Source organism: Archocentrus centrarchus, chromosome 3, assembly GCF_007364275.1.
Source record: "Archocentrus centrarchus isolate MPI-CPG fArcCen1 chromosome 3, fArcCen1, whole genome shotgun sequence".
Taxonomy (NCBI): Eukaryota; Metazoa; Chordata; class Actinopteri; order Cichliformes; family Cichlidae; genus Archocentrus; species Archocentrus centrarchus.
In genome coordinates this window covers 7,738,631-7,765,558 of record NC_044348.1, presented here as the reverse complement: position 1 = coordinate 7,765,558, position 26,928 = coordinate 7,738,631, and the positions used below count along the sequence as shown (strand labels likewise).

Below are 26,928 nucleotides of genomic sequence, written 5' to 3'. Positions count from 1 at the left end.
GTAAACCTAAACACACAAAAAAAGACCAGAAATATTCAAATACCAGCAAAATAAAATAAAAATACATCTTGAGTTTTAATCTTTGTCACTTTGGTCAAACTTTTCAAGCGGCCTGAGGAAGCATTGGTTCATATAATATGTGAGTGTTGGACGTTTTCATGACAGTCCAAACTGCGTCTGAACTTCTTAAATCTTCCCTGACATACACCTGCCACATTCTAGTAATAAATAGAAACTAAACTTTTGGCTGCTCCCTTATTAACAAGGGGTTGCCAGTGGGTAGAACCTCACGTTTGATTTGGTACACCAAATCAAAAATGGATGCTCAGATGCCCTTCCTGATGCAACTCTAAAGGGATTTGTCTCTCCTCCCGGGATCAAACTCAAAACCACTACATTATGGAGCCACCAAAGGGAGTTAAACTGAAACGAGAAAATGCAAAAAAAAACAAACAAACAAAAAAAAAAAAACCCACTTTGGAATAAAACTAAAAATTCAAAACTTTAATAACTCACTACAGAATGAAGAGTGGCTAATTCTGTTACACTGAAACAAAACCAGCACCGGTATGGAGCTTTGGATATTTAAATAACTTTCAGTAATAAATGTTTTCCACAAAATAAAATTCTTTGTGGAGTACTGTGAAATTTTTGAAGTTGCCAATGTAGAGCAGTGTTGAGAAATAAAGGTCAACAGAGGAGAATTGCAGGAAATGTTTTCACAATGTGAAGAACAACTTTGAGACTTTGAACTCAGGAAGTTTACAACCACCAAGTTTAAAAATTAAAAAGTTTATTTGGTCAAATAAACTGCCTGACAAATTAAAAAGGGTTTACAAAACAAAGATAAAATAGCTATGTAGTATACATTAACAAAAAAAGAAAGAAAGAAACAGTGGACACATGAAGATATGAAGTAATTGTGTTTTTAAAACAAAACAAAAGATCATTGGCAAGGGGACTGAATGTGTATGTGTTAGCTTCACTTCTACAAAGGATCTAGGCGTTTCGATCAATACGGACGTCCACCTCTCGGCCATTTATCTTGGTTCCATTCATCATCCTGCAGGCCTTCTCAGCGCTCTCCGGAGAGTCGAATCTCACCGTTCCACATCCCTTCGACTTTCCGTTCTCCATCTTTATTTCTGCAAACATTACCTGACCTGTAGCAGACAACAATGAGCAGCCACTGAAGTCTGAAACCAGAATCTTTCACAAACTGCTGATTAAATCTGAAATTTTAGCCTTTATATTCAACAATCAATGGTGGTGAAATACCAAAAGTGTGCCACTGGTTTGTGAATTCAGCAAACACTATTTAATTCATACTGGGTGATTAACAAAACACATACCACAGTGACTGAACTTCTCTTTCAGCTTTTGCCATGTCAGATCATAGGAGAGCTACAAAATAGAAACACATACTTCAGTCATTATATTTGTCAGCATCAACATTTGCAGCTGGAAATTTGTACAGGGAGCAAAAAAAGACTGAATTGATAAAACCTCTAAATCGAATTTAATGATTAATGCAATCCTTTGTCATAAATTATTAATGACATTTATTGGAACAGTTACATAAGCAAACAAAGGTCCAAATGGACCAAAAAAGAAAAATGGAAGTTATTTTTATCCATACACAGCGCGCACTACTCCCATGACAACCCTGGACTTTCAGAAAAAATGATCAGTTTTAACAGGAGAAGCTTGCATGAGGGAACACAATGTGTTACTGTAACATGGGAGCGATGTTTGCTAAACCTGGACCTCTGGATGCATTTTTCTATTAAAAATCATTAATCGTTTATGATGAATTATTCCATTAACAATTAAGAGTCATTTACAACATATCTAGTCAATTCCATGTTATACTGGATAAAAAAACAAAAAAAAACAAAGGTGCTTTTCTCAGACATTAACATTTAAAATGTAAAGTGATCCCAAACTTTGAGTGGTAGTGTACTACAATACAAGCAACGTCTGACTCTACGGAAAGACAAGGACATACATAAAAGCCAATAAACCCATAGACAGGTGTATGTGACAGTTCTGCAAATCAAAATATATTAATAAGTATTTACTTCTGCTTACATTTCGCACAAATATCTGGCAGCCTGCTTTGGACCCCGAGCCTCTGTCTGACATGCCTCCACCCATGTGGCCTGGTCCCCCACCGCCATAGCCGCCAAAGCCACGGTTCATGTCCATTCCTGACATTCCCAAACGGTCAAAGCTGGAGCCCATTCGGTCCATCGACATGTTTCCCATTCCACCACCTGCACACACACAGACATGTACAAGAACAAGTGTTTGCAGTTTTCAGCATTTATGCTGAACTGTGACGCCTCATGACAGACTTCTATGTATGGGACTTTAACAACACTTTCACCACCTTATACATAGATTTTCATTAAGTTAGTTTGATAAAATGTCACTGAAGTGTATGTAAACACTGTAGAAGTGAATGGATTTTCCACTCCAAAACACCTGCTATCACAGAATCCAATGTCACCATGACATTGTTTACACAGTGGGAGCAGACTCTCCACCGGTCTGTGTTCTTAGTTACTACACTGCATGAAGAGAATCAATAAAAAAAAAAAAGTAATTCTTTTGTGAACACAAACCAAAAACGGCCAAGATCACAATACACATTAATTAGCAAGCCACTAGAGCACTTTTCAGTCTCTAACAAAGGAGTAACTGCTTATCTCTGTGAGTGGATACATGAATTCAGGAATTACAACCATTTACTATAGAGGCAGGAGGAGTGTTCTGAACACTTCCAATGGCATTTAGCTGAAAGAATATCATGTGGATGGTTAATTATATAAAGAACAGTAAGAACCAAAACTTTTTAATGCCATAATCATAGATTAATATACACTGTAAAGGTTTTGAGTTTTCTGTGGGGTATTTTTTTGGCCTTCAACATCCATATAAGCTACTCTGTTGTATTTCTACAGCCATAAATGACACACAAAAAAGCATAACTTAGCATAACTACCACATAACAATTTTCCTCTAATTCCTCATGGTTTTAGAGCAGTTTAATGTATTTAAAAAAAAAAAAAAAACCCTGTTACATCTTGATGAATCTTAACAGAAATGCTCAAAATTTGATCCTTTACTGACCATCCTGCTGCTCTGATTTTACTGCAGCCAGGCTTTTAAACTACTTGACATACACATTAAAATCGGTGTTGTGACTGAGTCTGTCCGGACAGGCAGATGTGCAGAATACACAGATTTTCTTGGTAATTAGTATTTACAAAAGCACATTTTAAAAGAATTACACAAACAGGTGAAATGGAATAATACCGCATTAAAATACTATTCTCATAATCTGTGACAAGCATGACCAAAAGTTTCCACAGCCACTGTTAAGTGTATGACAACAGAGGTGATTAGGTTACTGTAATCAGCCACAAAGATCGGTTTCCATGTATCCCCTATTCAAATGTTATCCTTCCCTATAAGAAAAACAAAGGCCCGATTTATACAGCGTTACAAAGATGACGACTCTCTGCTTCCCTCATCATGGTTGAAATAAACTGTAAAGGTTATCAGCAAGCATTCAACAGCAGCAAACAGTGCTACCACTTTAAACAGATAGGAAGTAAGATATGAGAGGTGTCAGTTATTTTATAGCAGCAAATACTGGCAGTTTCATTTCATTCTTTAATTTGTTCATGTTTAAGAATGAACCTTCTGTGTTAAGTGAAGTAGAAGAGGTACATTTTACTTCAAAAGGAATGAATATTTAGACCACTGGAAGGAGCAGCTGATTTGGGGGCAGCCCACAAACCTCAGCAACAGTTCTGCTATAGAGCCTCCTGTACCTCTGATTATACAAGAACACTATAAAAATTATAACTGGAAAAACTGTGGATTGGACTTTTTCCTGTACCTAATCCAGTCCCCATGTGCCCCATGCCACCACTGCCCATGCCTCCTCCAAAACCTCCACCTAAAGAAAAGAGTGCAAGTTGATCCAAATTAGATTATACCATAATGCAACAGAAATCACAACCTCCCTTAAGTGAGAGTATCATTTACCCATTCCTCCAAAAGAATCCGCAAATCCTCGATTCATTGGCATGTCACTGTGCCCAAAGTCCCGATCCATTCCACCCATTCCTGACCGGTACATATCTTAACACAGAAAAAAAAAAAAAAAAACATTAGACATCAGTTAGCAGTAACTCATAAGTGACCTAATTTTTCTGCCCAGTAAGGGTAAAACACTGAGTTACCTCCCATTCTGCCAACTGGTGCCATGTCCCTCCCTCCAAAGCCCCCCATATTGCCCATGCTCTCCATGCTGCCAAAGCTTCCACCTCCACCACTCATTCCTGTCAAAAGCCGGACATAAAATGATCGTCTCCTTAGTTAACACCAAGGTAGCCATGGTCATTCAAGACAGAGAAACTCATAGGTAGCAAAAAGCTTACCTCCCCCAAGTCTGTTCATTCCAGCATAACCTGATACATCCATACCTGGAAGAAGAAGAAGCATCTATTTACATGTAATGGATATAATTCCATAAAAACTACAAACTAAGAGTGTATTATTATCTAGACAAAGCTCTTCTCATTTATCTTTTTGCACAACATCAAGACTAATTTAGATTGAGAAACAGACTTATTTGTTGTATATATTTCAGCCTAACTTGAACAAAGTTAATGCTGCTTTGAGGCACTAATGCACTGATCAGCCAGTGATGATGTATCTGACTTTGTCTTATAACTTGCTTGTAGAGAGAGACTGTTTTGCAACATGGTATATTACACACTTTGCACTGCATGCAGAATTTAAAGCTAAAGCTGCAGGAGTATCTCAAAGGTGACTGACCTCCAGGTCCCATAGAGCCCATGCCGCCTCCACCACTCAAACGGTTGGCATTAATAGGCTGCCCTCCTGGCCCCAGTCCCATGCCAATACCACCTAGACCACCTACACAAAGAAGAAAAATGCCTTCTGTGTTGCCTCAACTCACAAAAACTGCTCAAAACATACTTAATACTAAAAGGTACACAGCCATTTTAAAGAACAAATTATTTATTCGCTCATACAACACCTTGTTAATTTTTTGTAGTAGTTTACATCCTGTTCTGATGTGGCTTGTTTAGTTCATTAATAACCAAGCACACCAGCTGCTACATATCCAACTGACTGATAGGATTTATTATGAGCACAACAATCACCAAAAAAAAAAAAAAAAGGAGTAAGCAGGGCTGTGTATCCCGGTGCTTTCTTGTATAAATTTACTGCAACAGAAGTTAAAGTAAAACGGTTACAAAACAATTCTCCTGCACATGTTAAAAGTTTTTCAGTTTGTGACGAGGGAATAGCGGCAAACTCACGCGGTAACTGAGGCGCTTTTTCAACTTGACGGAAGTCTTCGGGGGGAAGCGACTTCTCATCCTGCAAGACCAAAAACATTTTTGTTTTTCCATTTTCACATCCTCTACACAACTTAAGTGACATTATAACTTATTAACTAACTAACAAATAAATAATTACATCAAAAAATTATATATACCATTTTAACATGCATCTGTCTGTCGAAGAGCATCTGTCCATTAAACATGGCTGGGTTCAGTGTCAAGGGATAGGTCCCAGTAAAACTGCACAGAATGGATGGGGAGGAAAAAAAAAAAAAAAAAGAGAATGGATGCCTTTTCCTTTTTCTAGTTTAAATAATAATGAATTGTGAAGGATACATATGGCCTGCACAGCCTCCAGTGCCTGCTCAAAAGTCACTGTTCCCATTCCACGGCTCTTGCCATCTTTATCTTCCTTTACATCTGCTCGCTTCACCACACCGGCCATGCTAAACACCTCTTTTAACTTCTTCCAGCCCACCTTGAAATCCAGCTGTTGAATTACAGAAAGATATGAATGTGTTTAATAAACCAAGAATTATTACTAGAAAAATGTGAAAACTGCCATGTCTCCATACCAGTGACAGCATTAACCTCACTCACACAGTGCAATAATTTAGCTTATGGTAAACAAACATTAATGCATGGATATCTGACGAAAAGGGTTAAAACAGTATTCTGCCAGTAGTTAGCTACTTCGTTTTTTTTTTTGTTTTTTTTTAAAGTTAGCTACTTCTTTATGCTAATTCTTTTGGACAGTGGTGCGGTGTTTAACACCATCACCTCACAGCAAGAAGGTCTGGGGTTCAAGTCCACCGGCCAGCTGAAGCCTTTCCGTCTGGAGTTTGCATGTTTTTTTTTCCCCAGTGCCCGTGTGAATTCTCTCCAAGTACACCACCTTCCCCCAACAGTAATTCTAAACTGCACGTTTGTGTAAAAATGACTGATGGAAACTGTAGGCGAAGATACATTTGCTTACTTAACAGTTGTATCTTAAGCATAAAAAAATCCATCATAAAAATACAAAAATTGTGCTTAGGCCCAGCTGAAGATCCATTAAAGCCTGGCGGGCTGCCAGGCTTGAAATATACTGGCAGATATCCTGTAGAAACATATGATTGCAGCCATATTTCACATTTGGTCAGATGTTTTTATTAGTAATACTAATCTTTGGTGCCAAGCTATTAAATTACTTTAAAGCCTTCACTTCATATAGGAGTGTGCTTGGTAGACATATACATAGGCATGGTGGTAATTAATGTTTAATAATATTTCCTTACATTAGCCACAAACACTGTGTTGCCCAGTCGCCCAGCCTGCAGTGCATGGATGACCTCAGGTGGGATGTTAGGGTTGTTGGCAATGGAGGGTGGGAGGTTCATGACACCAGGGCCCATGTCCTGTCCACGGCCTCCCTGTTGACCTCCACCCATGCGCTGCAACACACGGCGGGCGTGCTCTCCATCAGGGTCCTTGAACAGAAAACATATCATTTAATTTTCCATAAAATCACAAATGCTAAATTTGTGATCATCTTTAAGAATCACACAAGAGCAGTACAACCAACACTGAAAATTTCACATTGTAATTCTATATTTGGTTGTGTTATTTAGTGATACTGGAACTGAAAATATCCAGTGCTGTAATAACAATAAAAGCCTCTAATGTATTAATGCTACATTATGATTATGACCATTGTGTATGCACACAATCTACAGAAAAAAGCGACATGAGAAAAAAAGATATCAGCTTTTCTTTAAAAGAAAAACTAAATGTACTCTGCAATCTATGGTTCTCACCTCCTTGATGTTGAGTGGTCTTCCACTTAGGTCATGTTTATTCATAGTTAAGACGGCCTTCTTCACAAACTCCTCATCTTTGAACTCCACCACACTGTTGAATGAGACAAACATAGGAACCAAATGAATCAATAGAAGTACAACATTTAAAAAGAAAAAAATTATTTCTTTGAGAAAATAAGGTTTCTTACCCACACCCCTAAGTGGGGGGTATCATAGGAGTTCAGGAGTCACAGAAAAAGGGAACAAAATACAGTTACAAAACAAGATATTATGAACATAGACACAATAAATTTAACATCTCAACATGTTTCTAATATGGTCTTTAATGCATTTTGGCAATATTTTGCCCGCTGGCTTGAACCAGCTGGTATTTGGTGTTTAATTTCTATTTCAAACAAGAAAAAAGACTAGCAAAGCATATTTTTAAAGACATTACCAGAACACAACCATTAAGCTGAAAATAGGTTTTAAATAATAAATATTTAAGCAGTAATAACATATAAAAGTTCTGGTAAAATATTTGTCAGTAAAAGGTGCCTATTCTTTGTACCTGAAAATTTTTAGGTTTTGAACTGGACATCGATTACCAAGGTAGAAGATAAAGCAAAAATGCCATAACAAATTTATTTTGTACATTGTTTATGGTTAAAAAGTTTTGACTTTAAATCAAGAGAAAAATTATGTAATCTACTGTATCAATTGTTGCCATTTTACATAAAAACATAACAAAAAAACACTACATGATCTTTCGCAACTGCTTTGTTCCATTGAACAGAAAGCTTTGCCATGGAACAGAATTGTAAAATAATATTTTGAGACATGAGGGTCAATCAATAAGACCAATCACACAACCCCACAGTTCCCTTTGGAAAATGGCCAAACAAACAAACTTTTAAACCAATTGAAATGACAACAACAAAAGCAAAAGTATACTCTTAGATGAGTTCATTAGCTACTTTTCCAAAATCAACAGGACATCTCCCTTTCAAATGTATATCAATCATTAGCCATCTATCAGGCTCTAAACACAACCTATTGTGTCTCCAGTTCATTAAACCCAAAGGATCAGAGCCTAAAAGAGCACTACATTATTGAGAGCCTGCTGAGGGCATTTAAAACCTCGTGCAGCAAGTTGGCCACATCACTTACCCTTGACTTTCCTTCAGCATCCTTAAAGAGCTCCACGTATGTAACCTCACCAACTACATGAGACATACAAAGGAAAAATACCAAAAGAACAAAGGAATTTAAGTCACCAAGTCTTCAAATCACCGCTGGCCTTGGCAATGCAGCTACAGATGGAGATGTCCCCATTAATGATCAACAGCCAGCCCAGACCAACATCCCATCAGACAACACCATGCCTTTCTGGGCAGTGACTGAGACACCCAAAGGCCAAGGCCAGAGAGAAACACAGCTATATTAAACCTGGGAATTTCAAAATTCAAAATCAAAAGACTTCAACATGATCAGTTTGGCAACACATTCCAGTTGAGATGGCAGTTGAGATGTTATAGCTGTCCTTTGACCTTTCAAAAGGCTTCTTAAGAACCCCATATTTCATAAGGTAAAACATTGGAATATTTGTCATTCATACAATCAAGATTCACCTTAATGCAGATGCAACAAAAAACATTCAACAATCAAGTTTTCCTGCTGGATTGAGGTTACATTTTGGAGCTGACAATACCATAAAACAAGTAACAATGTAACTAAGTCCAAGCTAAATTGGTACCCATCCAAAAAAAAAGTATTAAAACTCCAATAACCTTAAATCACACTATGGTGTTTCCTTAATATCTGCACTAAGTACATCCAGAAAAGCTACACACAAATTGACTAGTGTTAGAAGCAGATGTTCAAGCTGGTAACAAAAAACAAACAAACAAACAAAAAAGGGTCAAAAACTTCTTATCAGCTGAAAACAGAGAGAAAGAAAGACAACATCCCCATCACTGGGGAGATTACCTTTCTCACGCATTAGATCTTTAATTGCCTGCCACTTCATATCATATGGTATATTGCTGATGAACACTCGATTCCTATGACCACCCTTCTTTTCTCCACCATGTTTGTCTTTGTAAGGATGGTAGCGGCCTCCTCGTCTGCTCCCAGAGGTTTTCTCTTTACCATCATGTTTTTCTTTGGGGGGCTTGCCTTCTTCAGCATCCCTATTAAAAAAAAAAAAAAAGAGGTGCAGGTCAGAGAGGTCATAGCTGGTTAATATTAAATTAAATTAACACTTTTTCCCGTACACACAGAAAAGCTCTACTGGTGTTAATAAACGCTTTAAAAAGGTATAAAGTAAAATATCTAAGCACGACAGCCACACCTCAAGCTGCATGCAGATTGAAGTGTGGCTGGAACTTACTTCCAGTGGTGGAAAAACTTGGATTTCATGGATTTCCATGAATGTAAATATTAATTCAGTCCAACAAGATAAACGCATTAAAGACAAAATAAACTTATTAATAATGCACCTCTAAATCGGCTAAATAGAATAGAATAGAATGCCTTTATTGTCATTATACAGGATGTACAATGAGATTGGAGGGCCACTCCTGTTCAGTGCCATGTAACAGAAAATCAAACTCTCTAAATTAAAATAAAAATATTATACTATATTATAAAGAGAAACTCCACGGGGATTTCAGCAATATATATGAAATTTTATGGACCATTACGAAAATATAGCGCACATTTTAAACAATCTTATACTTTAAAGTGTCTATAGCATTTTAAATGAACTAGGCTGGACTAGTTTATGTGCGGCAGCGCGGAGCCATTTACAGCTAACTACAGGTTTGTTAGCACAGCACATTCCAGCCTGAATTAACAGGAGTGTTAAGTCTAACAGGTAAAGGCATCTAAAATCAGTTATAGTCTGTGTGGTTTATCTAACTAATTTTGTTACAGTGGGGTTGACTTGTTTATAACAAGCGTTACATTTCAGAGCTCTACTAGCTTTAGCTAAACAGGGAAGCAAAACACAATGGAGAGTAGCACCCGGCGAAAATGACCCACTGCACCATTCTTTAACGTTATGGCCTCACGCTGGGGAGATATATTACGTAAAATTACGTGTAAACTTAACACCTATACCCAAACGTTATATATTTTACAAGAGGTTGGAGGATCCCAGGCTAACAATAGCTAGCATCCCAGGACTCCATTTTAGCTAAGCTAGCTAACAGCTACACATAAAGAACTGACAATGTTACAATGTTTTAACTCACGTTTTAACACCGTTGGGTGTTTCTTGAGACGTCTCGTCGGTTTCGGACTTGACGGATGCAGTAGTTTCCTCCTGCTGTGGCTCCTCATCAAGCGTTTCAACATCTGCCATGTTGAGGTTTGTTTTCCCCACACACAACGTAGGACTCCCCGATGGCTACGCAGTTCAAAATGTGCAGGGAAGATTTGCGATTCCAACGCGAGACTTGGGAGCTGTTGCTAGGCAGCGCGGGAGAAGAGAAGGGAAGAGGCGTCATTGGACGCGGGTAAAAAAGTAAACATAAAGTGCTATATTTGATGATTTCTCTCTATACATGATTTCTCTCTCATTTGAGAACTGAAGAAAGCCACAGCTTCTAATGCAGCGGTTCTCACCTTTTTGTTCCAACGTGGCCCACTTCAGAAGCCGAAAAAAGCCCTACAGAGCAACACTTTATATTTTATTTTCAGCATTAACAATAAAGGGATCCGTGTTGAACAATAGCCTCAGCAAACTTGTCTGTTTGTTTTATTTCTGTGAGAACCCCCCACCCCCAAAAAAGAGAAAGCATCATATTCATCCAGCTTAGCTTCACATTTCCAATGTTCATGTCCTTCCTGCAGTGGTTCTGCGGTGCGCCCGTAGTTTGAGAATCACTGTTCAAATGGATGTTGTAATGAACAGCACCCAGACACACGTGCAGTCCACCAAAGCCACACACAGCAATGGTTGAACATTTGAAGTGTCTACTAGAATGAAAATCCCTGGATACTGTGCAAATGTCTACTGATAATATACAACAGGGGAAATAATCAGTTGATCCTCTGCTGAATTTGTAAGTTTGCTCACTTACAAAGACATGAATAGTCTCAAATTTTAATGTGTAGTTTCATTTTAATGGAGAGAGACAGAATATCAATCATAAATCCAGAAAAAAACATTACATGAAATTATAATTTGAATTGCATGTCTTTGAGTTAAATGAGTATTTGATCCCCAAGCAAAATGTGACTTAGCACTTGGTGGAGAAACCCTTGTTGGCAAGATGTTTCTTATGGTTGGTCACCAGGTTTGCAAACATCTCAGGAGGGATTTTGGCCCACTCCTCTTTACAGAAACTCTCCAAATCCTTTAGGTTTCTTGGCAGCTGCTTGGCACCTTGAAGCTTCAGCTCCCTCCATGGATTTTCTATAGGACTGAGGTCTGGAGACTGGCTAGGCCACTCCATGACCTTAATGTGTTTCTTCTTTAGCCGGTCCTTGCCTTGATGTTTTGGGTCACTGTCATGCTGGAACAACTTATCTTCAGTGTTCTGGCTGAGGAAAGGAGGGATGGAGCCATGTACTAAAAAATCCTGGATGAGAACCCTCCAGGATTTTATAGTACATGGCCCCATCCATTGGCCCCTCAATGTGGTGAAGTTGTCTTGTACCTTTAGCAGAAAAACAGGCGGTTGGGGGGGTGAATCAATGCCAAAGAGCTTGATTTTAGTTTCATCTGACCACAGCACTTTATCCTAAGCCTTCTCTAAATCATTTAGATGTTCGCTGGCAAACTTAAGACAGGACTGTACATGTGCCTTTTTGAGCAGGCGGACCTTTCGGCCGCTGCAGAATTTCAATCTATCTGTTACCAGTGGTGTTCTTGGTCATTGTGGTCTCAATTCCGAGTAATCGCAACAGCTGTCACCTTCTTTTTTCTCTATTCAGCTCTCAGCGGAGACAGTCGCACTTTTCTTCTCTCCCCAGCCCTTCCTTACTCCCCTGCTTTGCTGCTTTACAGCCTCTCTTCACACAACTTCCGAACTGGAATTTATAATTATGGATCTGGTCAGCTGGTCTCTCAGCGTTATTGTTTTGATCAAGTTTTCACCATGAGGAGATTGGGGGAAGGAGAACCCTATTCCCTCTTATTAATTGACATTCCAGCTGGCTACGTTATGGATTCCTGTGTGGTGTGGAAGATGACGTGCCTGGCCATATTGTCAATGGAACACACACACATTTGGCTTATTGACACTGGGATTTCTCCGAATTGGACCTATAGATACCTGGCTTGTTGTTGCAATTAAGGAAGTCTAGGCAGCTGTCTGGGTCTTGGTAAGGCTGCTTATGGCGGGAATGCAGGAAGGTACAGACTCAACTTAGACTCAGTATATCTGGAGCTGATTCGGAGGGGTAAGATCTTGGAGATGTATGTATCTGTTTCTGCACGGCGAAGGAACGAACCAAGAAGATTAGGATGAACTGGATTTTTTTCGCCACAGAGAGGTGCCAGAAAGACTGAAGGCTGTCAACAAATTAATCAGTACAGACTGTACCCAAAACAAGTCATACAATCAGAAATTTGGCTCCCTGGCGGCCTTGGACTGCCGCTTATCAACTTGTCTCCAGGATGTTTTGCAAACAGATGCTCTACACCCCTGCTGTCCTGTCTTCTTCTGACCTGTGTTGGACTGATCTCCCTGACCTAGCTGCTGATGAACTCTACATCTTATCAGAACTGTTAGCTGAGGAGGGGAGTTTGAGTCAGCCCCACAGTAGCCCGACCCCCCCCCCCCCCCCCCCCCCCCCCCCCCCCCCCCTTTCTCTCCTCCGCTGGCTCCCCTTTCCATCCCTTCCCACCCTAGTGCTCCCATGCTATATGTTTCTGCTCTATCGCAGAGGTTTTTGTAACCTTATACTGTGTATGTATACAAAGTATGAGATGATTTTTTTCCTCACTCATCCCTATATGTTTTCACTATTGTTTCTGTCTTTTTAATGACAGCGCCTCCAGAAGGGGAGCAGCATGGCCACAGTTCATCTATCTCACCATGTTTGTTTGTTTTGTCTTCTTGGATGGGTGTTCTGTTAACTGTAATTTCCCCATTGTGGGATGAATAAAGTATTATCATCATCATCATCAACAAGCTTCTTGCTGATGGTCTTGTAGCCCATTCCAGCCTTGTGCAGGTCTACAATCTTGTCCCTGAAGTCCTTTGACAGCTCTTTGGTCTTGCCCATGGTGGTGGAGATGTTGGAATGGTAGAAATTGAATCTTTGGACAGGTATGCTGTATACACATAGCGAGTTAAGATCAGGAGTATCTGTAATTGACTGACTATAATCTGAGTGCCACATGAGCCCCCAGCCAGTCTGTGGGAGCCAGTCTGGGCTGGGTTGTATTGGATCAAATACTTATTTCACTCAATCACATGTACATCAATTTATTACTTTTATGTAATATGTTTTTTTTTTCTGGAATTTTATTGATATTCTGTCTCTCTCCATTAAAATGAAACTACCATAAAAATTAGTGACTGTGCATTTCTTTGTGAGCAAACTCACAAATTCTGCAGGGGATCAAATAATGATTTCTCCCACTGTAGTGTGAAACTTCTTACAAGGGATCCTAGTGCAACAGCTATTTTATATATGTACATTTGTCTTTATACCCCCCCACACACAAACACACACACACACAAAAAAGAAACAGAGGTACAGAATATACAGAGGTTCAATAATACCAAATCTGTTTAAGCTTTCTTAAAACAAGATCCAATAAAGCTCCAGGGTCCATCAGGCCTATCTCAGAGAATTAGAGCAGCCTGTTCTATTGATTGTAGGTCCATAACATCTTTATGCAAGTTTTCCATATTGAAACGGTTTAGTTTGTGTTGCTTCGAGTTTATTAAAAATGATCTGTTTGTCTGTTAAAAAAGACCAGTGCTCTGGTATATTTGTTTTCCTTTTTCAGACAGTGTAATCCATACAGCAATATCAGTAATACCTATAAATTACAATATTCCAGGCAGCACACTCACACTGTCATACTAAAATGTCCCATCTTATTGATTATCACACAGAGCCAAGTCTATTCATCATTCCTGAAACTATTGATTAATGCACTTTTTCTCCACCGCAGGAATAATTTCAATTTTTTCTTACAATCTGCTTTAACATTTGAAAAGAATCTGCTCAGTGAGCCCTGGGGAGATTCCACCAGCAGAGAAACACTTTTAAATGTCACAGTTCAAAGTAACAGTAGTACAGAAACCTTTGACCAGCTGCTATATATGTGTGTCAAATAGATATTTCTCTATACAGTCGCGAAAAAGAAAGTTTTCACATGACTCTATGCAGTCAGGAAGACAATAACAAGGTGTTATGATATTTTGATCCAAAAAAACCTAGCTGCTCATATTTCTACATATTAGCCACTAACTCAAAAACTCACTAATAAAAAATAAGCAGAGGTTAGAATTTATTATACAGTAAATTGCATGCATTACTCTATAAATGAAAAATCAGATGAATCTACCATTTCGGTCGAACAATAACTTCATAATTTAACAATCGATAAATTATCACGTCATTTTCTTAATGTTGAAGCGACACTTCTAAATTAAAACTGGAATGTGACTCCTGAATGAAAGTAATAACAGTGACAAAGTATTTCTAGTATAGTGGTTTACACACGTGCCTAACAAGCAAAAGATATCCAGGCCGATTCTGAAGAGAGACACAAATTCCTTTCGGGTTGCGTCAGGAAGGACATCCATGTTTGCCAAATCAAGCATGTGCAGCTACCCACTATGGCAACGCCTTGTGAATAAGGGAGCAACTGAAAGTAGCATTAGCACATGTTATGAAGAAAGATCTCTTTCTAGTGGCTCCCTTAAAAAAAATGTCAATAATAGTATTTTATCCATTTTCTGCTGCTTATCCAGGTCGCAGGAGCAGCAGTCTAAGCAGAGATGCCCAGCCTTCCTCTCCCCAGATATCTCCTCCAGCTACTTCCAGGGGGACACCAAGGCATTCCCAACCCAGCCAAGAGACGTAATCTTTCCAGAGTGTCCTGGACCTGCTCCGGGGCCCCCTCCTGGCAGTACATGCCCGAAACAACTCACTCAGAAGGCACCATAGTCAGATGACTGACCCACATCAACACAATGAACAGTTTGGTTGATAGGAAGACGATACTCAGCTTTATCTATCAATGAAGCCAGATGACACACATCAATTAGTTAAACTGCAGGAATGTCTTAAAGATATTAAGGCCTGGATGACCTCTAATTTCCTGCTTCTAAATTCAGATAAAACTGAAATTCTTGTTCTCGGCCCCACAAATCTTAGAAACATGGTGTCTAACCAGATACTTACTCTGGATGGCATTACTTTGGCCTCCAGTAACACTGTGAGAAATCTTGGAGTCATTTTTGACCAGGATATGTCCTTCAATGCACATATTAAACAAATATGTAGGACCGCTTTATGGGATTTGCGCAATATTTCTAACATTAGAAACATCCTTTCTCAGAGTGATGCTGAAAAGCTCATTCATGCATTTATTACTTCTAGGCTGGATTATTGTAATTCATTATTATCAGGCTGTCCTAAAAGCTTTCTGAAAAGCCTTCAGCTGATCCAAAATGCTGCAGCTAGAGTACTGACAGGGACTAGAAAGAGAGAGCATATTTCTCCCATATTGGCTTCTCTTCATTGGCTCCCTGTTAAATCTAGAATAAAATATAAAATTCTTCTCCTCACATACAAGGTCTTGAATAATCAGGCACCATCTTATCTCAAAGACCTCATAGTATCATATCACCCCAACAGAGCACTTCGCTCTCAGACTGCTGGCTTACTTGTGGTTACTAGGACACTTAAGAGTAGAATGGGAGGCAGAGCCTTCAGCTTTCAGGCGCCTCTTCTGTGGAACCGGCTTCCAGCTTGGATTCGGGAGACAGACACCCTCTCTATTTTTAAGATTAGGCTTAAAACCTTACTTTTTTGATCAAACTTATGGTTAGGGCTGGATCAGGTGACCCTGAACCATCCCATAGTTATGCTGCTATAGGCCTAGTCTGCTGGGGGGTTCACATAATGCACTGTTCACCTTATTTACTTTGTTTATACTCCACTCTGCATTTAATCATTAATTGATATTAATCTCTGGCTCTCTTCCACAGCATGTCTTTCTCTCCCCTCAGCCCAACCGGTCGTGGCAGATGACTGCCCCTCCCTGAGCCTGGTTCTGCTGGAGGTTTCTTCCTGTTAAAAGGGAGTTTTTCCTTTCCACTGTCGCCAAGTGCTGCTCATAGGGGGTCGTTTTGACTGTTGGGTTTTCTCTGTATTATTGTAGGGTCTTTACCCACAATACAAAGCGCCTTGAGGCGACAGTTTGTTGTGATTTGGCGCTATATAAATAAAATTGAATTGAATTGAATTAAATAGGAAAGCCATTAAAGTATTTACAATCTCTGTAATCTGTCTGTACTTTCTTGTAAGATTGTCTAACCCCAAAAGAGTTCATCAACATTACAGTGATTTCTCTTAGAGCAGTTTAGAATAACTGTTTTATAGTTCTCAGTATCAGTGTTTCTCTTGACCTGTTGTCTGACTGAGATAAAGATCCAACAATCATTATCCACATGTACAATGGATACTGGATAACATTGTAATATGCTTTGTGCAACAGGGTAATGTCTCAGCAATTCATCATTCATCTTGATACGCAAGTAAAAACACATTTGCCTATTAAAAGATATGATAAAGGCAATTTAGACGTTAATGTCCAAATGTAAGTCACTGAACTTCTGATAATTTTCATGAATGAGCTTATGAAATCCTCAAACAGCAAATTCAACATAATGGACTGATAGTAACACACAGCTCACATGCTGTGACTTGAGATTAGTACCTCTTAAGAGATTTTAGCCTTTAGTTTTATTAAGTTAAAAAGACTAATGAGTTAATTGCCTGTGCAGTGTGGCATCTAAATTGAAAGCACTGTCCAGGTAATCATTTTGAAATAAAAATGTATTAGAATAGAATAGAATAGAATAGAATAGAATAGAATAGAATAGAATAGAATAGAATAGAATAGCTTTATTGTCATTGCATTGTTGCCTCTCTTGAACTAAAGAAAGTTGCATTGCACATATGCCCAATAAATAAAAAACAATATGTAACAATATAAAAAATCAAAACAATGTATAAAACAGTGTACTTAAGACAGATAGACAGATAACAAAAACAGACCTAGATGAGATATTAAACGTGGAGACTTAGAGCTATTGTAATGAAAAAGTAAGAACTGAATTCAGTTATGGCTGTTGAATAAGAACTGTTCCTGAATCTGGAAGTGCGGATCTTTAAAGCCCTATGATGTTTTCCAGATGACAACAAAGAGAACAGATGATGGAATGGACAGGTACTGTCTTACAGTGCTGCAGGCCCTATTGTAATGGTGGGACCTCTAGATGTCCTCCAAAGGAGGCAGAGGGATTCCAGTGATCTTCCATGCAGTTTTTATAATCCTGTGAAGGGCTGCTCTGTCAGCTGCTGTGCAGTATCCATACTGGGCTGTTATACATTATGATAGAATACTTTTTATTGAATAATGGTAAAAAAGACTCTAGCAGTTTTGCAGAGAGGTGGACCTTTTTCAGAGCTCTCAGGAAGTAAAGTCTCTGTTGAGCCTTTTTTACCAGTGCAACCATGTTAAATTAAGGTCCTCACTGATGTGGACACTGAGGAACTTAAAGCTGGGCACCCTCTCCGCTTCCTCTCCTGCTATTTTCAGTGGTTGGAGCTTCCCCTTGTGATGCCTGAAATTTACAATAAGCTCTTTTGTCTTCTTGATGTCAGGTTGTTGATATCACACCACTCAGTTTGTGTACTTCATCTCTGTAGGTAGTGTTATTGCCATCTGAGATGAACCTCACAACTTTGAGTTGTCTGCAAATTTAATTATAATATTGTATGGTAAGCAGGACAGTCTACAAGAGTACTGGGAGAAGCAGAGGGGACTTAGCACACACCCTTGTGGTGCTCCAGTGTTAAGGGGCTCAGACTCACTGCCTGTGGTCGGTTAATACTCAGTATCCACATGCATAGGTGTTTGCTGAGACCCAGTAGCATTTTTGTGAGCAGCCTGCTAGGGATGATAGTGTTAAACGCAGTCCACAAAAAGCATCCTTAAAGTCCCTGTCCATTCCAGATGGTTCAGTGCAGTGTGGAAGGTAGTGTTTATGGCATCTTCTGTTGATCTGCTTGTCCAGTATGCATATTAAAGTGGGTCTAAGGTGTATGGAAGTGTGGATTTGATATGGCCCAGAACAAGTCTTTCAAAGCCCTTTACTATAATGGGTGTGAGTGCAACTTGTCTGTAGTTATTCAGTGAGGTGATATTGGTCTGCTTGGGCACTGGGATGACAGGTGAGTTTTTAAGCATGCAGGTACAGTAGTATGTGACAGAGAGAGATGAAAGATGTCGAGCTGATGTGCACAGTGGCTGGCCTCTCACAAACCTGGTGAAGTAATGGTTCACTTCCTCAGCCAATGAGCCATTGTTTGTTATCAGTGGATCTCTGCAGCTCCTGGTTATGTCTTGAATGCTCTGCCACATGCATGAAGCATGAGGGAGGGGTAAGGCTCTGTAGCCTTTAGGGATGTTAGAATGAACACAGTGTTTTCTCCTCTGGTTGGGCATTTACCATGTTGTTCAAAACTTCAGTCTTCAGGTTAACAGGATTAAACTCACCAGCCATTATAAAAACCCCTTCGGGATATTTGTCCTGTTGTTTCTTTATTGCTGTTATCAAGTAGCTAAATTCTGTGTGAGCATTAGTGTCTGGTGGCATATACACAGCCGTTACTATAACAGCAGATTTCTCCCATGGCAAATAGAAAAGTCTGCATTTAACTGCTAGTACCTCCAATTCAGCTAAACAATGTCTATCAATGACGGCAGTGTCCCTGCATCAGTTAATGACACAAGCTGCCTATTTCTACCCAAATACAGCAAAGTATCAACAATGCAGCAAGTCTAGAAATTGCTCCTGAACCAAGAAAAGCACTACTAAAATTACACTGTAGAGGCATAAACTTCGAAGGCAAGATTTATTTAATACTGTATTTTCAAAAAATTATTCTAATGTTTACAACTGAAAAAATAAAGGTTGCCATCTGTAGGTGATGCCCATCTCCCTCGTGGCATGCCTTATCCTTAGATCAGAGCCACTGCACCACTGTGACAAAAACAACATTGTTCATCTAAATTCCCACTGAATAACAACGAAACAGATGGCCAGACACTTCACTGCTGCATTCTTTTTTTTTTTGTGGACAATCAGGTGATCGGCTGTTTGTTTTTCTCTCCGATACCTCTTTTCATTCGCTACATTAATATCTGTTGAAACACCAGCCTTTTCTCCTCCACCATGTCCAGGGAGCTTGCGTTCGTATAAGCCTTCAAGGAGAGGGGGGGGTAATTCGATTTGACCACAGCAAACTGCACCAATTAAAGACACATCATCAAACTCAGCATGAAGGATAATGCTGTGCTGTACCAAAAATACCTTTGCAGCAGCATTTACTGCCCAGAGGCAGTCAGAGGAAGCATTCCTCCTGCCAGCTAAACCAGGAGATCCCCCATTTGATTTTTTGTGGAGATGTTTTTTTGGAAAAAGCCAAATATGCTCGAGAAGGAACAATGAAGAGAGAAGAAGCAAAGGAGGCAGACTGCTTGTTTATGCTGCTGCATCCATCCTGGTGTTGCTGGTGTTGGGGAGGGAGGGGGGGAATGTTGTGAATGACTGAGGCAGCAGAGCAGCTGAGTGGGACTAACAAGTGGTTGCCATGCAGCAGGAGCAAGCGCGCGTGCTTCTGGAGGGAGAGATAGAGAAACAGAATGATAATGAGCAGGAGGCAGCAAGTAAAGGAGCATGAGGACAGGAGCTCTATCTCTCAGAAGAGACATATAATAGCTTGATCCAGCCTTTCGCTTGCTTCTCTGTTTATCTCTTCACCTCTGGCTTTTTGCTTAGATGAGCGGTTAGCCTAGCACATTCAGAATGCCAGCAACGGATGAATTAATGGATATATGTCTGAAGGTTTCAAGAAGGAGGAGTTGTTCAGAAGCAACAGCAGCAACAGGTCTGTAAGGATGGCACGATAATGATGGTGAGACGCCTGCTTTTTCTTGCTTAAACATCCTCACTAGAGAATCTGTCAATGCAGTCTCTCTCTTTCACCTTCCCTCACTGCCTCCCTCTCTCTTCTCTCTCTCTCTCGCTCACCATCCACACTTGTGCAGTGTCCTCCTCATCATTCTGCTTCCTTCCTCCTCGTCTGTCTTTCCCCAATCCTCCCTCCTCATTTTCCTATCTGCATGTATCCTCCCTCTCTCATCTAACCGTCCCTCACCCCCTTCCCATCCTCTCACTTCAGCCACCTGCTGCTTGTGTTCACATGAAAGATTTTTTTGGTGGGGGGTGGGGGAGGAATGACAGAAACAGACTTCCACTTGTGTGACCACACCAATTTTGTGATTATGTTTGGTCATTTACGGTCGCCCTCTCTCCATCTAATGGAATTACACTGTCTGGCAGGAATCTGCTTACATGCAACAGGTAGAGATTCCTTTCCTCTGAGCTAAACATACGTAGCATCCCATTCCTTCATGAGATGTGATGTAGTCATTCATTCTTCACTGCTTTGCTTATGTGTAACGGCTGCCTATACACTGCGACACGCTGTAATTCTAACCGGACTTAAAGACATGTAGTCATGGCTCACTTTTACTGAACCTAGCCCGTGTCTCTCTCCTTGGTTCACGTATGCTTTTTTGTAAAAATTTATTTCTTTTAATTTTTTCCACAATTATAAGAGGGGTAGAATGAGAGCGATCAATATCCGAACATGCGTTTGACATCAATTCAAAAGAGGCTATTTATATAGATACCTGAAACCTTTAGGGTTTTCCTCAGCTGAATTTTTTTAAATGTGTAATTTTTCCACCACATCTACAGTCTTATTCATCTCAGCATACCCAGTGTATGCATTAACTGTGATCCTTAAACAGGCTGATTAAAATGGTTCTGCTCCGAAGACGTGACAGCAGACAGCTGACACCATCATTTAAACTCTCTCCAGGTAACATGCAGGCTTCTAAACGCCTGACCCTATCAGAGGAGAGATGAGGCACCTAGATGTTGGTTTACCATGAGCAGCGTCCACTACAACCACTCCCTTGCTGCCATGAGCGGAAACGACATGATGGCGCACTCTCTGACTCTGGAGCAGAAGACAGCCTTTGCCTTTGTGGGGATGCTATTGGTGTTTTTGGGGCTGCTAATAGTAAGGTGTTTCAGGATCCTGCTGGACCCCTACAGCAGCATGCCCTCCTCCAACTGGGCTGATGGTATCGAGGGGCTGGAGAAAGGGACATTTGAGTATGCCCTTACTTAACACAGGGACACGCGCATCAATAGATGTCCTGCCCAACAAGAAGTGTCCATTGAAATCCATATGCATATTCACACTAGCACTTGTTACACTTGCAAACATACCAACACACACAAACTCTGCACAACCATTGCACTTGACGTTGAAATGCCATTAAGACATTTCTGTGACATACCAAACTCAGCAAAGCTGCGTATGTTTGTTGTTTAATGTGTGTGGATTGTTCAGCGTCAGAGTCTACTGTATGCAACTACATGTTTGTTGTATGTGTGTGTGTGTGTGTGTGTGTGTGTGTGAAGCAGATGCTGTGTCATACTCTCTGCCCTTCTGCCAGGGGGTGTGTATTTCAAATCACTGATTTGCACAGAACTTGGCTGAAGCTCCCTTTAACCCATACCTGCAAGATGAATGAATGTCTGCAGATGATGAGCGATGGATGTTCATGGGTGGGAGATTAGGATTGAAGTGGATCTTTTCAGATATAGTTTGAAGACTCAGGGACAAGATTCCTTATGTGAACTTAGAATGGACGACAGAGTATTTTAAACTCTGCACAGCTAAATTGTTCTGCACAGGAATGTATACGGGTGGACACAGGGTATTATGTCTAACTAGTGCTTTGTTGACTAATCAAATCCAATCTGTGGATGATCCAAATGGATGCTGCTGCTGCTGCTGCTGCTGTGTGGACAGTTCGGTCCTTTCTGTGGTGTCTTGTTCTCTGAAGTCATGCGAAGAAAGGCAACTCGACAAACTGTGATTTACATTATGGTGTTACTGTTTCTAAATGATGCAAAATCAATTCTTATGAGTTTGTATTGCTGCTTTTTTGAATGATGGTATACGGTATCCTGCCACAATGACATGTGAGAGTAAAAGAGGGGGAAAAAAAACTGTTTACTTTGATACATACGGCAATGTTGGTCTTTGAACTGTCACCTGTTTCCTCTGGCAAGCATTATGTCCATTGTTTAGCTTTTAAAGGAAATGAGGACTAAAAAAAATAGGAAGGACTTCCTCATTCTCTGCGCTGCTAGTTTTCTAACAAGGAGAAACTCTACCTGTCTGCAAAGGAAAAGGTCACAAGGAAAACAGCACGCAAACATTTTTTTTCCTCTAGTTTCAGTCATCCTTTCTCACCTGCACGCTTCCTTCCAGACAGAGGAAGACAGAACAGTCCTAAACAGAGATTCTGTAATACGGCAGACTGCTCAAAGTCTGGAGTGCTCCTTTGCTAATTCCAACGGTCTACGGTTTCTCCTTAGTGCTGTGACTCTGCCTTACTGTGACCTTCAATGGGTTTATGTGCCTTCATCTAGAAACATTAGAGCACCTGTTTGTGTGTGTGTGTGTGTGTGTGTGTGTGTGTGTGTGTGTGTGTGTGTGTGTGTGTGTGTGTGTGTGTGTGTGTGTGTGTGTGTGTCACGTCATGACGACAGGCCTGTTGCTTGCTCAGCTGGTGGTAGAGATTTCTCATTGACTTTCGTTGAATCCAATGATGTAAAAATAAATAGAACTTTCTTCACTTTAAAATGCTGCTTGTATTTTGTTTTGTGTCTCTTATTTCTCATGTGGGGAGCTCTGTTTTACATATGAGCATTCTACAGGTAATACCAGTTGCTCCAAATTCCCACTGATAAACATTCCAAGCCTTTTTCCGTGCTCTGCTGGTAAGCTCTGACAGCAGTCTCTTGACTATGCTGCTGCAACAGAGGGAGAGGGAGCAAGCGAGAGCCACAGGCTAATGCTGGAGAAATGGAGGCTGTCTGACTTTTTGTAAATACAACTTTTACAAACAGATCCTCATACAGAAACTGATGATATGTATGTGCATGTATAGTATGGTTTAGAGACAGATGGGGGGGGGGCGGGGGGGGCAATGCAACAGCAGACACATGCAGTTTTGTGGTAAGAAGGCAGGCCTTGAGCTGCAGAGCCTACAAGCAGTTTACAGTGGCCACCCTGCTCACCTCCTTTGACACGCATCATTCGTCAGGAATGCAATCTTTATTGCACCATTGTCTCCGTCACCTATGTGATATTCTTATCTGAAATCTATTCTTAGCAGGCAAAAAAAACACTTTGCTCTTGAGACTACGAGCCCACTTAAAAGAAAAATGAACCCAACATTTTAACAAAGGTTACCCAGGAAGTGTTTCTAAATGTTTCTGCCTCGCACTGTCTTTAAATGCATCACTCTGTTGTCAGGTCGGATGGTTTCCGTTATTCATTTAAAAACCATCAGTCACTTTCCCTTCACTGATTAGAATAATAAAAAAAAGAGAGAGAAACAGCTAGTTCATGTTTGTATGAAATGGGAATATAATCAAAGATCTTTCTTCACATAACAGCCAATATTTATTACTAACAATAAGAATAATTCAGAACATTTCTTTTTAATTGAAAAATGTTCTTTGGAGACACAGAAGTAAACAGGACCCTTTGGGTGCTGGGTTTGAAGTTAATAGGAGTTAAATGCTTACAGAATTATTGTTACATAGATCATATGTTAATGGCATCACTAAAAATTGAACCTTAGCTTTGCTGATTATCGATCATTAGTTTTATAACTTGCGATCTTCGGCCCTTACAAGCTGTGACCTTGATGCTGTGATAAGACCATGAGATAAAAAAGTTTAATTTTTTTTTTTAATCTAAAGTAATATAATACAATTAATTCTGTTTCTAGTACAAAAGCTTTAGGAAATCACTTTATTGAGGTGAATATTGTAGCTACAATGTAGCTAATTTATTTATTGTTTTGCTGCGAAAACACAGCACTGGTTCTTGTCAGGGCCCGTAGGTCAAAACTGATGCTTGATCTAAGACTGCTTAATTTTAGACTTGTGACTAGAGTTTTAAAATCTAAGATGGCTCAGCACATTGCATTTCTTTCTGATAAAGAGCAGGGGTACTCAGAACGCCATAAAGTATTTGTTGCAATAATTACGTAGAAATCACAGTAGTTTTCAAGCTGTTTATTTTATTTTATTTTTTCATTGTTTGGGGGAACTGGCACCATTTGCTGGCTTGGTTTAGCATGCAGAATCCTAGTGCGGACAGACTTGAACCTAACCCCTTTGAACAACTGTGGAAGCCTGAATGGATGGATACATCAATGATTACCTACCATGACATATATCATTGTTTCAAAATGGTTACTAATGATTAAAAGGCTCATTAATAATTTACTTTTACATAATTAAAAAAAATGATTATTGGATTTCCTTTGTTATTTGCAGGTTAATGTTAATGCTATAATACTTTTTTAAACTTTTTTTTTTTTTAAATCTCAACACTGAAATCTACTCAAAACAGAGGGATCACAGCCAAACATTTTATTCAACAGGCATATAAGGAAACTATATATACAGGTTAGTTTATTTAACTTGAGTATTTATTGTATGTTTTTATCAATCAATATGAATTATCTGAGTTTAATATTACAGGAAAACATTTATACATCTGTAGTAGTTGTTTAAAATAAAGGCTCTGAAAAGTAGAATATTCAGGAAAGTGCCTCAAAGTCTTGGCTCAATGGCTGTAGCAAGAAGTGTTTTTATTTTAAGGATCACATGTTTGGTCGTTGTTAGATTAGAGAAAAGAGAGAGCATTTACCCAGCACTCAAAATGTCCTTCTTAGATCTTTTTTTTTTTTTAATCAAAAGTGTCATATGCAACTACAGGTCATTTATTTTGTTTCTGATTTACATATACAGTACAATTAATAGCGCTATAAAGACCGGAGAAATATGTGAAAAGAGCTAAAGAGTTTAATTTGCAATGTATTGCTTCCTGTTTAAGACGTAGTATCAAGAATCATGTCTGCTACCATCTGTACTTAGATCATTTTACGTTGCACACTTGACAGATTGTGCAGAGGGGTATTCTGCCTCTTTAAGCCATTTGGATGTTAACTAGAATGCAGACTCCCTTGTTCTCTGTACAAATTAGTGTATATGCACCTGCTGCCACAGGCTCACGGCGTCGGCTCAACAGCCCTCTGAGGAAAGCTGTATACTCTGAATTTACTAAAGCAGATCTGGCAAAAGTCAAGCAGCCTGGATAATAAAAAAGAATCACCGCAATTTCAAATCCAGGCTGTGGGAGAGTCAGCAGGGCCTGAGGATCACTAAATTTAATAAGAAAGCTGCAGTGTAAAATGAGACAAGGCCTTGCTCTGTTTAACCACAAAATAAATTCTAAATCAGGGAATGAACATGTGTCTCAGAGCTAAAGACTAATATCTGTATTAGATATTAAAGCATTCTGCAGTCTGATTAAGAAAAAGAAGAGATGGAGAGGCAGAAGGGAAGAGGAGAGATGTAGTGCGCAGATCTTTACATTGCATATGTAAAATTTTCTCCACTATGACTCAGTCAGTATCATTCATGAAACATTTTAAATATCACTAGCAATGGAAAATTCCTATGTGTCCACTGATTTCAACTGAAACATAAAAATACATGCTGGAGTATCTTTGTCACCCTGCAATGCAGCCAAGGTCAGATCTCAAGTCATTAGCCAGCCTTTCACTGGGTGCATAAATCACTGTGGTGTATCAGTAATAAGGAAGTCTACCTGTTAAAAGGTCTTTTAAAGGCACTTCAGAAGTCATGTGGCTTTAGTGAAATGCCTCCGGCATGTTCCTGTAATTCATGGTCTTATATTAACTCTCATTTTCCTCATTAATGTGGCCATTTCTTCTGGGCTCACCAACTCGCTAACGTTCCCTCATAACAATTTGCGGCAAAGAGACTCATTAGAGACATTTATTTAATCAGTTATATAATTCTTATGGGCCCAACATATTAGTCGGACCTCGACTGCGCTTCCTCCTGTTATCAGACTGTTCCTATTGCAAACATATGTTATGAAATGTATATTTTTCTGTCGCCCTGCATTAGCCTTATCTTTTTCAGACCCTTCATGATATCATACACATCATAATGGGTCTGACATTTTTCTGTTCTGCTATACAGGCTTTTGTTTAGTGAGAACTTACATGAGGATGTTTCCAGATGATTCATCCATATGTCTGAGGACATACTAGTTGTGGGCCTATAAACTGCAAGCACAGAAAAGCATATGCTGTTACCCTGCATGTCAGACAATAATATTAGTAATCAATTCTCCAGAACCCAGGCAATGAGCGCCTTTATCTCTAGTTTTGCGTTTATGACTTGGTTAATAGTTAAGCAATGCCTTTGTGTCCCTTACGATGGAGCAAGGACATATCTGACACCCCTTGTTCGGTTTTCTGAGGGTTGATCCAGAGAGTTAGCCAATAG

General features: G+C 39.6%; 2 protein-coding genes across 2 annotated transcripts; one reads left to right on the top strand and one right to left on the bottom strand.

The window, feature by feature from the left end:
* Positions 1 to 776: 776 nt before the first annotated feature.
* Positions 777 to 26,686, bottom strand: myef2 (myelin expression factor 2). The gene is given in 19 exon segments (XM_030725804.1): positions 777 to 1,163; positions 1,353 to 1,404; positions 2,092 to 2,276; positions 3,911 to 3,970; positions 4,060 to 4,155; positions 4,257 to 4,355; positions 4,455 to 4,499; positions 4,855 to 4,956; positions 5,367 to 5,427; positions 5,546 to 5,595; positions 5,727 to 5,880; positions 6,668 to 6,859; positions 7,187 to 7,280; positions 7,378 to 7,385; positions 8,339 to 8,391; positions 9,158 to 9,360; positions 10,426 to 10,577; positions 10,579 to 10,642; positions 26,643 to 26,686. Coding segments are annotated over 19 exon segments (1,863 nt in total). The 5' UTR covers positions 26,672 to 26,686; the 3' UTR covers positions 777 to 999.
* ctxn2 (cortexin 2) lies at positions 20,239 to 21,755 on the top strand. Its single transcript, XM_030725835.1, has 2 exons — positions 20,239 to 20,326; positions 21,326 to 21,755. Exon 2 carries the CDS (start codon positions 21,395 to 21,397, stop codon positions 21,638 to 21,640), a length of 246 nt encoding a protein of 81 aa, XP_030581695.1. The 5' UTR covers positions 20,239 to 20,326; positions 21,326 to 21,394; the 3' UTR covers positions 21,641 to 21,755.
* Positions 26,687 to 26,928: the final 242 nt, after the last annotated feature.